This window comes from Protomyctophum parallelum (assembly GCF_964188405.1).
Source record: "Protomyctophum parallelum genome assembly, chromosome: 13".
NCBI lineage: Eukaryota > Metazoa > Chordata > Actinopteri > Myctophiformes > Myctophidae > Protomyctophum > Protomyctophum parallelum.
In genome coordinates, this window is record NC_139708.1 from 32,009,217 (window position 1) to 32,021,839 (window position 12,623).

General features: G+C 42.6%; 1 protein-coding gene across 1 annotated transcript in view; it reads left to right on the plus strand.

The window, feature by feature from the left end:
• The window catches only part of dnaaf5 (dynein axonemal assembly factor 5), a gene marked incomplete at its 5' end in the record, with an annotated part of 48,682 nt that extends 46,632 nt beyond the window's left edge, over positions 1–2,050 (plus strand). The window contains one exon of the mRNA XM_083779713.1: positions 1,528–2,050. Within this exon, the coding sequence (XP_083635839.1) occupies positions 1,528–1,664 (137 nt within the window). The 3' untranslated portion in view covers positions 1,665–2,050. The remainder of the gene's footprint in view (positions 1–1,527) is intronic.
• Positions 2,051–12,623: the final 10,573 nt, after the last annotated feature.

Here is a 12,623-nt window from a genome sequence, read left to right on the forward strand (position 1 = left end):
GGAGTCGGGCTCACATTGTGCTGCTGAGTGATCATCCACTCGTAACGCTGCGGACACAGATCTCAACACATTCCGGCACTCTCATGCATGACTCCGTTTGAAGCCACCCCCCCCTCGCCCCCATCTCTTTCTTTTTATCTCTCCATCTTTGTTCCTTCTATTCTCAATCCCATTCTTATGGATCTTGGATTTCAAAAGCATATCTGTGTGAAGTGGCTGGACGTCTGCAGCATTCATGACAGCATGACGGACAGCAACCCCCCCCCTCCCAGTTCTCTTCTCTTCTGGTAATCCCACAGTCCTTGGCAGAGCTATAGCGTCTGCTACCTGCTCACACGCTCACACACATGCACACACTTAAGGTTGGCACGAGCAGATCCCCCTGCATGCTCACAAGTCGTCGTTGTTCTCCTTTGTTCCCATGATGCCTCCCCGACATTTCCCCACTTCCCACTGCAAGACAGGACAGTGTACACAACTGGTGAAAGAGACGGGAAGAAATCCCCTCCACCTCTTTTGAGGAACAAAGGCGCATTCCGCCAAGTATCAGATGATGAGTTTACGTGAGGGAACGCGCCCAGAGTGACAGCGGTGTCACCGCTGGAGCTGTTCTCGTTCAATGTGGTTTCCTGAGCATTTGCCGTTGACACCAGTTCATGTAACTGGATACCATTGAAGCTCTGCAATTTGTCCCTGCTGTTGGAAACTGGATACAAATCTGAAAGGGACATATCGCCACCTGGTGGAAGGTTATAGCATGTGCACATCTGAGTTGATATAGTTTGCCATTTAAATCTGGCGGCCTGATGGCTGTATGTCAACACTGCATTTGGCCAGAGCATTTACAGTATAGTCTGTGGCTAACCCTTACCTTGGCTTAAGTTGTAAGTAGGGTGAGAACTTGATTTTTTTGTTACAATGTATACAGTATTTTTATTCAACACAACATGTTGATAGATTTAAATCATCTCTGAAAGAAAGCAGAACTGGACCCCCCCCCCCCCCCCCCCCCCCCAATGGCTTTAAGAAAAAAGCTGAATTGGACCCCTGGCGCCTTTTAAGATAAACTGGACCACATGAACCTTAAAGCCTTAAAGCCCATGTTACAAGTGAGAAATAAATGAAATCTTCATAAATATTTTCAGATCTTGTGACCTCTGTCACAAATATCATTCAATGCCGACTACAGAAGTTGAAATACATTGAGGATGTGGCATTTCTCACTACCTACCTACTGTAACACTATTATGAAGATATGTACCAATGTCCCTTAGCAGCAAATGATATGACGTCATATGCTGGCACGGGACATACGGAAGCAGACCTTCTGTATTCACTGACGTGTGTGTGTGTGTGTGTGTGTGTGTGTGTGTGTGTGTGTGTGTGTGTGTGTGTGTGTGTGTGTGTGTGTGTGTGTGTGTGTGTGTGTGTGTGTGTGTGTGTGTGTGTGTGTGTGTGTGTGTGTGTGTGTGTGTGTGTGTGTGTGTGTGTGTGTGTGTGTGTGTGTGTGTGTGTGTGTGTTCTCAGAGGTGCTGAAGACGGGCAGTTCAGTCTGCCCGGCTCTGCTGAAGAAGGAAGTGGAAGCGGTGAGGGACAAACAGCGCAGCCCCGTCTACTGTGACCAACTGCTCCAACACATCAACTCTGACTCTCCCCTGCAGTGACTCGCTCATTGTAACACACAACAACTGGAACTCTGTACCTCAGTGGCAAATAATCACCTACTGTATGTGGACCAGTAGTGCTTGTGAACAGTCAAATGCAAAGTGCACTTCATTATGATGGGACAGATCTTTGCACGAAAATGGTCCAGCATGTATTCATTGAAGATGACATACCATATGCTGTGTTGTTACGGGACCTTTAAATCATCTAGATATACTGTACTGTTCTGTGTCCCAAAATTGTTGCCTTATTTCCATTTGTTCTACAACTAAAACGTGTACATTCTTATGAATATATTACTTAGGTGCTTTTCTTTTCCTTCACTGCATTGTTTTAATACTTATTATTTTGGGAAGATTTCTACGAGTAAATTGCTTTAACTGTGTTGGGTTGTGTTTTGCTTATCTTTTGTGTTATGAATTACAAAAATCACACACACACACACACACGTTTATTTTGCCATCGATTTGAATGCTACATGAAGTCACGGGGTGGAGTATACACATTGGAGCAGTTATTAGCACCACTCAATATTTATTTGATGCTACGACAGGTCTGTATTTCTCCACAGGGATGAGTAATCTCACAATCTTATTTAGTTTATAACACTTCTAAACAATGTTTGAAAAAGTAATACTCACACTTAACAAAATGGTTCATTCATGCTGCATACCATGATTCTGGAAATATAGACTACCTGTCCACCCACACACTAATTCCAATCCAATCTCAATACTTTGTTAAAAGTTATATTCTCAAGACCTGTGTTGGGCACCGGCCTACTTGGGAACAATGCAAGTTAGGAACAATCGGAATCAGGAATGCATGGCCCACCCGTTATGCAAAAGCCATTATATCCGTTGTTATAACACATATATGGAGATATCTGTCTGCCTGTATCCCTTTTATGCCTAGGGAGGCGCCCGAGAGGCATCCTAACCAGATGACCAAACCACCTCAGCTGGCTCCTTTCCAGTAACTATGATATTTGATATTCTTTTAATGCCATATTTAGCCAGTACGACCGCAAATGTCCCATGGAAGCTGATAGCCTAACCCGCAATACTGTTCATTTACACCCGCCCCATTTTCAATTCCAACTGTTTTGTCTGAGACCATGTGATGTACAGCGATATGTGGCCTCTGGTGGGTGAGTCAGAGGTACTGCAGCAATAATTCCAATCTACTCTCAAATCTAAACGGGTTTAAAGTACAATGGGTTATATGTACCAAGTATGAACGTCATATAGTATATATTTGTTTTTTAGCTATTAGCCAGATTTTGGTACAGAATAATACCAAATGAGTCGCCCATTTACCAACTCACTCCGGGCGTACAGCCAGAAGAACTGCTTAGCCTGGTATTCCTAAAGTAACCTAAGTAAATTATGCTTAAACGGTTAAACCAACCTTATTCCTAACTGTATCATTAGTAAAACTATATGTCTAAACCTAACCCTATTCCTAAACTTAACCACAGTAAAACTATGCCTAACCATACCATACCTTAACGACCTACGTGCAAGTGTAGTATGAATGTATGCAAGTATGTGCAAATTGTATGTGAAAGTGAAGTGCTGATATAGTATGAGCAAGTGAAGTATGTATGTACTGTATGTGCAAGTGAAGTACCGTCGATATGTGCAAGTTGACTATTCAATTCTGGCCTATACCACTTCCCATATCGAAGACAGAACATCCCTTCATTAGCCTTAATACAGAACACCTTTGTCAACCATGTGTGAAGGGAGACAGAAACACAGGTTATAGTAAAATAAAAGCATAAATCTATGTAAACATCATTTACAGCATATATAGAACGCATATAATCTATATGTTAATGTAAGCGACACCTAATTCTAATTTAAACCAAGTGAAAACTGAAACGTGATGGGCTCTAGGCTGGCTGATCTGCTGCTGTGTCTTGCTCAGGGACACGTACATCTCCTTCTCTTTGTTGTTTTCTTCAACCATGTCACACATATGCATGGTGAATGGAAGGAGTATGTAACATAACATGTACGTCTCTTCAACTTCCCTTTTTTCAGGGGACATTGCATAGAATCTGCGACATATTTACAGTGATTTGTACTTTGTACAATGATTTGTACTATTTGCACCACTGAGCTGCATCCATCTTGTTGACTGCATTTACAGCTGCAACACATTTACACTGAAAGCAGGCATGGCACATATAGCCTACCTATACTGTCTAACCTGAGTCCACCAGATGGAGGCGGTATTGATTCACAAGTTCACAATATATAGTAGCAGAGCATACAAGGACACACATTAAAGGTTTACACTTACAGTAAGGTTACATTCAAGATTCATGTGGATGGCCCAGGCCGTAGCGTAACGGTCTGGGCACCGGACTGGTAATCCAGTCGCAGTGTGCCGCGGGTTCGACTCCCGGACCCGACACGGCCTTTACTGCATGTCATCCCCCCATCTCTCTCCCGTTTCCTGTCAGCCTACTGTCTGTCCCTTCAAAAAACAATAAAAGGCGTAAGCCGCAAAAAAATATCTTAAAAAAAAAAAAAAAGATTCATGTGGATTCATGTGAACTCCTTCAAAACCGCTCTCAAAGGGCACCTACGGATGGCTGCAATTCGAAACTGGCCCCCATAAAAAAAAGAAAAAATCACTGTTTTGCCTCATTCACTGCCTATTTTATATTATTTTAATGTTGTTTTATGTTATTTATTATATTTAACTTTTGCTTTTCTTTTTTCTTTATTGCTCTGTAAAGCACTGCATTTCATGTCATGAAAGGTGCTATACAAATATAGTTGTATTATCATTATTAAATTATGTGGGGTTGTGGGCATCAGTGTAGACGAAAATAGCAATGCTTTGATTGGCTGAGCAAAGTACATATTGATAAGATAAAAGTGAGGGCAGAAAAGTGAAGACGGTGTGAGTGGCCGAAATTAGATGCATGATGATGTATGATAAGAGTGCCCCTCAATTCACACGGGTGTGATTTTGAAAAAATGCCTTGAAAATTGCAGATCTACAAGCTCACAACGTGTCGCAGTTGTGAGCTTGTAGATCGGTTATTTTCAGCACACGCGCGCACACTCAAAAGTTATGGCTGGGGCGTCTGCTGGCCTATTGGTCCAGGCGCATGCCACATATACAGTAGGCTATGGTCTGACAGCGTGACGCGTGTTCGAGTCCCGTTGCATGTCTCTCCCTGTCTCTCTCTCCCTCTTTCCTGTCTTCACTGTAACTATCAACAAAGGCACAAAAGCCAAAAACAAATCTTAAAAAAAAAAAAAAAAGGGTTAGGGTTGCTGTATACATTTAGGAATTCGTCTCTCCCGGTGGAAAACCCTATGGCCTATGGTGTGCACCCGCTTCAAATGTTCTATCAACCGACAACCGATAATCATCAGTAGTTTACTCAGCAGGCTAGCCCGGAGGCTCCGGCAGTGAATGAGGCAAAAACAGTGATTGTTGTGAGAACAACACAGAAAACAAAATAATCAACTAAAAGCAAGCCTGTGTCTGAGTCACCCTGATGAACCTTCCTCTCTTTGGCATTTCACTTCAGAAGTGCATTACATTTGTTTTAACTGTTTTTTGGTTGGTTGGTTGGTTGGTTGGTTGGTTGGTTGGTTCATAGTTTTTGCAAGGAGGTTCATTTGCAATGTGAGGCTTGAAGGCTTCAGAGCAGCTGGAGAGCTGGGGCGATTGAGGCCAACATCTTTGTAGGATGTTTGGTCTTCATGGTATCCAGATGAGCAATATCCTCAATTCCTCATATATTTCAGATCGACCAGGCCCTTTCCCAGAAACAGTACCCACACAATTGAAAGTGAAAGTATAGGCTATGCAATTTACAAGGAATGCTGTGCTTTAAGATTTGTTTTTATGGGGGCCAGTTTTGAATTGCAGCCGTCCGTAGGTGCCCTTTGAGAGCGGTTTTGAAGGAGTTCACATGAATCCACATGAATCGTGAATGTAACCTTACTGTAAGTCTTTAATGTGTTTCCTTGTATGCTCTCCTGCTGTATATTGTTAACTTGTGAATCAATATCACCTCCATCTGGTGGACTCAGGTTAGACAGGCTGCTCAGTGGTGCAAGACAAGTACAAATCACTGTAAATATGTCACAGATTCTATGCAATGTCCCCTGAAAAAAGGGAAGTTGAAGAGACGTACACGTTATGTTACATACTCCTTCCATTCACCATGCATATTCACGTGTGACATGGTTGAAGAAAACAACAAAGAAAAGGAGATGTATGTGTCCATGAGCAAGACACAGCAGCAGATCAGCCAGCCTAGAGCCTATCACTTTTCAGTTTTGGCTGGCTCCGATTAGGAAACACAGAAGTGAAATTACTGCCACCGAAGCAAAATCATAGTAGTCCGGCAGTCGAGGTGGAAATTTGGTATAGTCTTTTTTATTGGCCTAAAATATTGTCTACATATATTCATGAATCCACTTGCTGACTGGCTGTCTGTATTGGGCAATTCTTCTTATAGGGGTTTATATGTGACCCTACCATTAACATCCTATGGCTGGCAAAAATGTCAAACTTTCCTTTTGCTTTAAGTAGCATGTAACATGTCAAACTAGGGGGTTTTCATGATTCTGAATCCATTCCAAGCATTAGTTTTGCACACAATACATTCCTTAGGCTAAAAACTGCCATAGCCACTTGCCCAAAATGTGCTGACCTCATCACATTTTTGCTGACTTGCTGACCTTTAAGTAGCATGTTACATGCTACTTAAAGGCAAAGCAAAAATAAAGTTTGACATTTTTGACATTTTTGCCAGCCATAGGATGTTAATGAAAAACAAAATTGCCCAATACTAACAGCCAGTCAGCAAGTGGATTCATGAACGTACAGTATATAGACAATATTTTAGGCCAATAAAAAAGAGTATATACCAAATGTCTCACTTTAAACAAAAGAAGCCTGTCGGCTGCCGGACTATAGTGAAACTGACTTACATGGCTGATATGGTATATGGCTCTCCATTGCCACTTCCCCCCTCCCTCCCATCTTCACACCAACATCCGCACTCAGAGGTATGTCACACTCCTTCAATACTCTCTCTTTCTCTTCCATCTCCTACACACGCACGCGCGCACACACACACACACACACACACACACACAGTCACACATGTAGGCCTATACACCAAATGTCAAACATTTCTCTTCTATTGAGCGTTCTGCTCCACAGCAGTACTGACTCCACTCACTGTGAGCGTACATGTCTCAGACCCATACAGCAGTACTGACTCCACTCACTGTGAGCGTTCATGTCTCAGCCCCATACAGCAGTACTCACTGTGAGCGTATGGCGTATTGTCTAATAAACTAGCAGTACTGACTCCACTCACTGTGAGCGTACATGTCTCAGCCCCTTAGCAGTACTGACTCCACTCACTGTGAGTGTACATGTCTCATACAGGGTTGGGGGGAGCTAAAGAGTGACGCCAGGTGCTGTTGGAGCTAAATCTTAACTTCAATATCCCTCTGCTCCTGCTGTCATTCAAATCATTTTTGTGAGGCATCGCTGTCACACCTGGGGTCCCCCTGCTGACTGCAGGTATGACCCTTAGAGTATATACTGTCTAAGGTGTGACTGGTGTATGTGTGTGGCAACCCTGTCATTAGCGACCCGGCGTGGAATCATTGCTACCCGTCTAAAACACAACCATGAGTTGAGGATTAATCTGTTTGAGTTTATAAACTAGATGTGTGTATACCTGAGTATAGTATTTGAGGACAGGATTTGGCGAAAAGGTGTGCCTGTGGAACATTCTTACGATTCAGCTGTACTAGAGTTTAATCCAATACTCAAGGTAGTTCATAATGCTGATTAGACAGGACTGAATTGTTTTTGTTTTGTTTAAAAAAAAATCCTGCTATGCCCTTCATTATCTAATCACCTCCTGTTCCACAGGCACACCTTGCTGACATCCTGTCCTCAAATACTGTAGTCTGCAAAGCTAGCACTCTGTACTCTCGTATAATAACCATGAGTTATCTAGAATGATGTGCTCAGTAAGGAACGATTCTCCATCAGGATGGCACTATGGAGCAACTCAGATGATTGGAGCATCTTTCTATGGAACAGGGTGCAATTAAGGCACGAATGACGTTTCCACGTCAGATTACATCTTCGTCATGACCTGATGAAGACGTAATCTGATATTGAAACGTTGAAGTTGTGTATATCATCACAATATACAACACTATCCCTCAGTGCATAGTGCAGGACAACACAGAAGCATACCACATGGTGTATACATACTATACAATATACTGTGTTGTACATACTAAAATGTTGTACTTGTACAACGAATACACTGTGAACTTTGCTTGCACAAGTTAGGTAGCAGCTATACTGGGGAAGAAAATAAATGCTTTTTCATCATTAAATAAAAAATAACTGTTGTTATGCTGTAAACTGCTGCATTGTTTTTGAAGGAAGTCAATCCAAAATAAGTTTTACTCTTATGTACTGTAGAAGACGTAACAATCTGAATCTTGTGGTGCTCGAATGAGCCACACATGCATACACACATTTGCTGAACATACTTTCATACTTTCACTTTCTGTTTTGTGACTTTTGTCACACACAGACACAAACCAGGAAATGGGGTGTAGCCTATTGTAAATCAACTCTTGCTCATTTAAGACTGCTTCATAAGGCTTGATCGAGAGCACACGCAAGGAAGATTTATTTTAACTTCAGAAATTGGCAAAAGACAACGTAAGTATTTTTACTTTGATGGATTAATTCTAAGCTCAATATTGTACTCAATGGGGTGAAGGGAAAAGAGTGTAACTTTAATAAAATAATTCAATAATGCTCCATTCCCATTGAATATAAAGTTTGTGTGACGTCCCATATGGTTAACAAAATAAATACAAAACTGTTTAAATGGCATAATACAATTTATATAAGATTTTGATAGTAGGCCTCAGTACAATAAAAGTGTGTATACTATATGTGTGTGTGTGTGTGTGTGTGTGTGTGTGTGTGTGTGTGTGTGTGTGTGTGTGTGTGTGTGTGTGTGTGTGTGTGTGTGTGTGTGTGTGTGTGTGTGTGTGTGTGTGTGTGTGTGTGTGTGTGTGTGTGTGTGTGTGTGTGTGTGTGTAATGATATATATATATACAGGCAGTTAGACATTATATTACCTTTTGTGTCACTTGTGTCAGTATGTGATATTTATTTGATAAAAAAAACGTGTTAGATATACTTCTATATTCCCATAATAAACATTGTACAACATATACACAATTTGAAAATACTAAGGAAAGTTCTGGGACTGGAACAAGGAAGATGGAATGTGGGGATAGGAAAGGGTACATTATAATATCACATTAATGTAATATCACTTCAGATCACTGATCATTTAAACTTAACATTACCTCGTGTCAAATTTAACACTCCCCGGAACAGTCCCTTCTAATCTATTCTTGATTAGCAGAACGCTCTCTGAGCAGTATGTTATGACTCCGTCCTCAGTCATGCCTTATCAGGCCATGTTGTTGCTCTGTCTGGAATGAAAGTACAGCATGTCTGGCATCACTAAACTCAGCAGAACTGGATTAAATCAGGCAGGACTACACTAGCCTACCTTTACCTAAGGGAAACAATTGCCTTACTAATTGACATTTCTGACATTTATAACTGACATTTTTCACCACTCTTTTATACCACTCAACACCACTCTTTTATACCACTCAACACCACTCTACACTTGATCTTGCCTGCCTTATCTCCGGAGGCCCTGTGTGAGTGTCATGTATAGGGACAGTGTATAATAACAGCAAAGAAACACATGTTTTACATTGAGACAAGCAACCACCAGTCATTAATCCAATAAAAAGAAAATGTTGCAAACCGTCCAAGCACCGAAACATTACAATAAAATATTCCAAACGTCCAGGACCCTATTCCAAACGTCCCGGACCCTGACAAGACAATGTTCCAATCGCCCAGGACAATGACATTACTAGAAAATGTTCAAGAGCGTACCATAATCCACCTCACGACCTAATCCATGTCACTGGAACCGAGAGTGTTCATGGCCCAGAGCCAACAGTTCTTCATACTGGCAACCGCGCGCAATTGTCCCGTACCGAATCCATATCAGATGGCGCGCATGTGCCCCTGAGGCCGCGTTGATGATATATCCATAAAAGTTGCGCGCGACCAAATCTTGCGCACATCCTTGACCCAGGACGCTCATATCAGTCTGAGCAAAAATAGTCCTTCGTCACAATGTGACTAGGATCCTATTCCCGATCATGAGTTCAGGATCTGGGTAATCTGAACATGGGACGTCGTTCAAATGGCACACTTGCATCTGGTCTCCTAGCCCCCCCGCTGGGCCGACGCCGACCCGCCTGGCCTGCGGTCCGACGTGTGACCTGTCAGATGCCGCCCCTTGCAGGACGCGGTCTGCGTCCCGTGTAGGCCGTGGCTGGTCTGGCCCTGATGCAGACATACAGGGGGTCTGCAGCACCGACGTGATGGTCTGGCCCGCACCGACGCGATGGTCTGATGTGCACCGACGCGATGGTCTGATGTAGGCCGTGGTGGTTCGGCCCTGATGTAGGCCGTGGTCTTGGCCCAGCTGCAGCATCCGATGTAGGCCGTGGTCTTGGCCCAGCTGCAGCATCCGATGTAGGCCGTGGTCTGGCCCTGATGTCATGGTCGGTGGACCCTTGCAGGCAATGGTTGCTGTTCAATGCCCGAGGCCATCTCCCAATGTCCCCAGCTGACCGCTTAAGCCCGCTGGACCTGGTGCATACCAGGGCTGGGTCTGGAGAACCTTTCTGCATTTTGCAGGCTGCTGTGTCCTGTGGAAAAACTTGAACAGCACAGGGTCTCCCCCCCCCCCAAAACAAAGAATACACACGCATACTGTGTGTGTGCGTGGGGGCCTATGTCCTGTCTTCATGACATATTGTTTTCCTCAATCAATATGCCGCCAATCGATCAATCACCCATCCAAAAGGAATAATAATACAATTAAAATTTAAAATGTGTATTTTTGAGCATGAGCATGTTGCGTGGCGTGCCTAATACTTACCACCCATGACCCCTGAACACTGGTGCTTTCTGGACCTCTGCCTCGTGCTGCACACCTGCTCTGTGTAAACAATTGCTAACGGCCCACTGTTCTCAGTAGATAAGACACAGGGCCTTGCATTTTACAGCACAACACCGCTCAGGGCCTTCTCCCAAATTCTTTCAAACCAGAAGCCCAAACACTCGTGTTATGGATTAATCTTTCAGACCATATTGCGTCATACATCCATCTGCAACTACAATTTGTATTTCGCTTCTTGAAACACATTACACAGACACAATTCATACGAACGGCGGTAGGGGACATAAAAACAAATTATAGTTATTCAGCATGTCCCAGGTCCTGGTCCCGCCTGACTGCATTCCTGACTGCTTCTGTGCTTTTCTGTGAAGGAATATAAATATATTAGGGTTAACTATAATTAGGGTTAACTTTACTCCCACTCTTAACCACGCTTGTGAAACCCAATGTGGTTTTATCACAGATTATCAACTCTGTAATGCTGGCAACTCCCTAACATTACTCATGACGCTTCACACACTACTCTATTGCTTCCTCTCTTAACCATATTTTTCACTCTGGTCCTTTATAGCTTGACGGACCTTACATAATTTTGCTTTTCTCCCCTGAATAACACTTCATATACCTTCCACTTCATTTATGTCTAAACACTGTATCCATATCCGCTATTTATTTATTTGAACTGAATATGTACTTCTCCCCCCTCCACAAAAAATATGCGTCCATGCTGTGGAATGGAAAGAAGCCCCCGTCCAGCCAAAATCTAAAGCCTTCTCTCTTGACTGACCACTTCCTCTCTCAATCAACTGGGGTTTTAGCAACTGACCCACTTAGTAATTAAATACAAATTATTTCTGGCCTAATAGTGCACTGATTATATTACTACACAAAACTTGCACCCCTATCTTCTCTAATAAGCTTACCATAACATTGTCCCAAAACACCACAACAAACTCGCTGATGGATTTATTCATGAGCATACATTTCTGCTCCTTACCCAGGTGTACCTACTGGGTGGGACATGTTGTATAGGGTGTATGTGCTGTGCTGTAGTCCTGTATTACTTTTAACCCACTGTCTATTGTCCGAATGTTGTGGTCATAATTTAACTTTTCTATTGTCCTAATTTGACAGTTACTTACTTGACCTATCCGGACTTTATAAGACTAAAGTTGGCCTAATCCGATAAAACACAGTTACTTGTCATTCACTATTGACTGGGCCTAGGATCTATTGGTTTTTATTCCTCCTTAATCCTTATCTAGATGGAGTTCCCTTCCAAATGGATTACAGCTTGAGCTTATAAATTGCACCAAAATTCTGCTGAAACAATGGGCTAAAGGATGAATTAGCCCCCCTAATTACATTGACTAATGACACCTTTCTTACGAAAATGTCAGATCTACCCTGATGCACACACTTACTACTAAGAGTGATGCCACTCTTAGTAGACAAAACATTTCCCTGTTGTCTATCTTTCTGTGTGTGTGTGCGCGTGTGTGCGTGTGCACATTGATATGTGCCTGGGCGCTGCTCTAACCCTAAATGTGAAAATAACTTGCCACACTTTTCCGAATTCCACCATAAAACTGGTAAAATAAATATTTAACCTTCCCATTCAACATCGTGCTCTGATGTAGATGTAGATATGACGACAACACTGCCCGTAGTCACGTGATGGAAAGCCCCGCTTCCTTTCATATGAAACAAACAAAAACAAGTGTTCATTGTTCAATTCAATCGAGTGTGTCACCAACTGGCAACACACAACCCATCGCATGAAATCAATGTGTCCCATCCGACATAAAACAAAAATGCCCCACAGTTCAGTGCCAAACAAACGTTTCAGTGGTCAAAA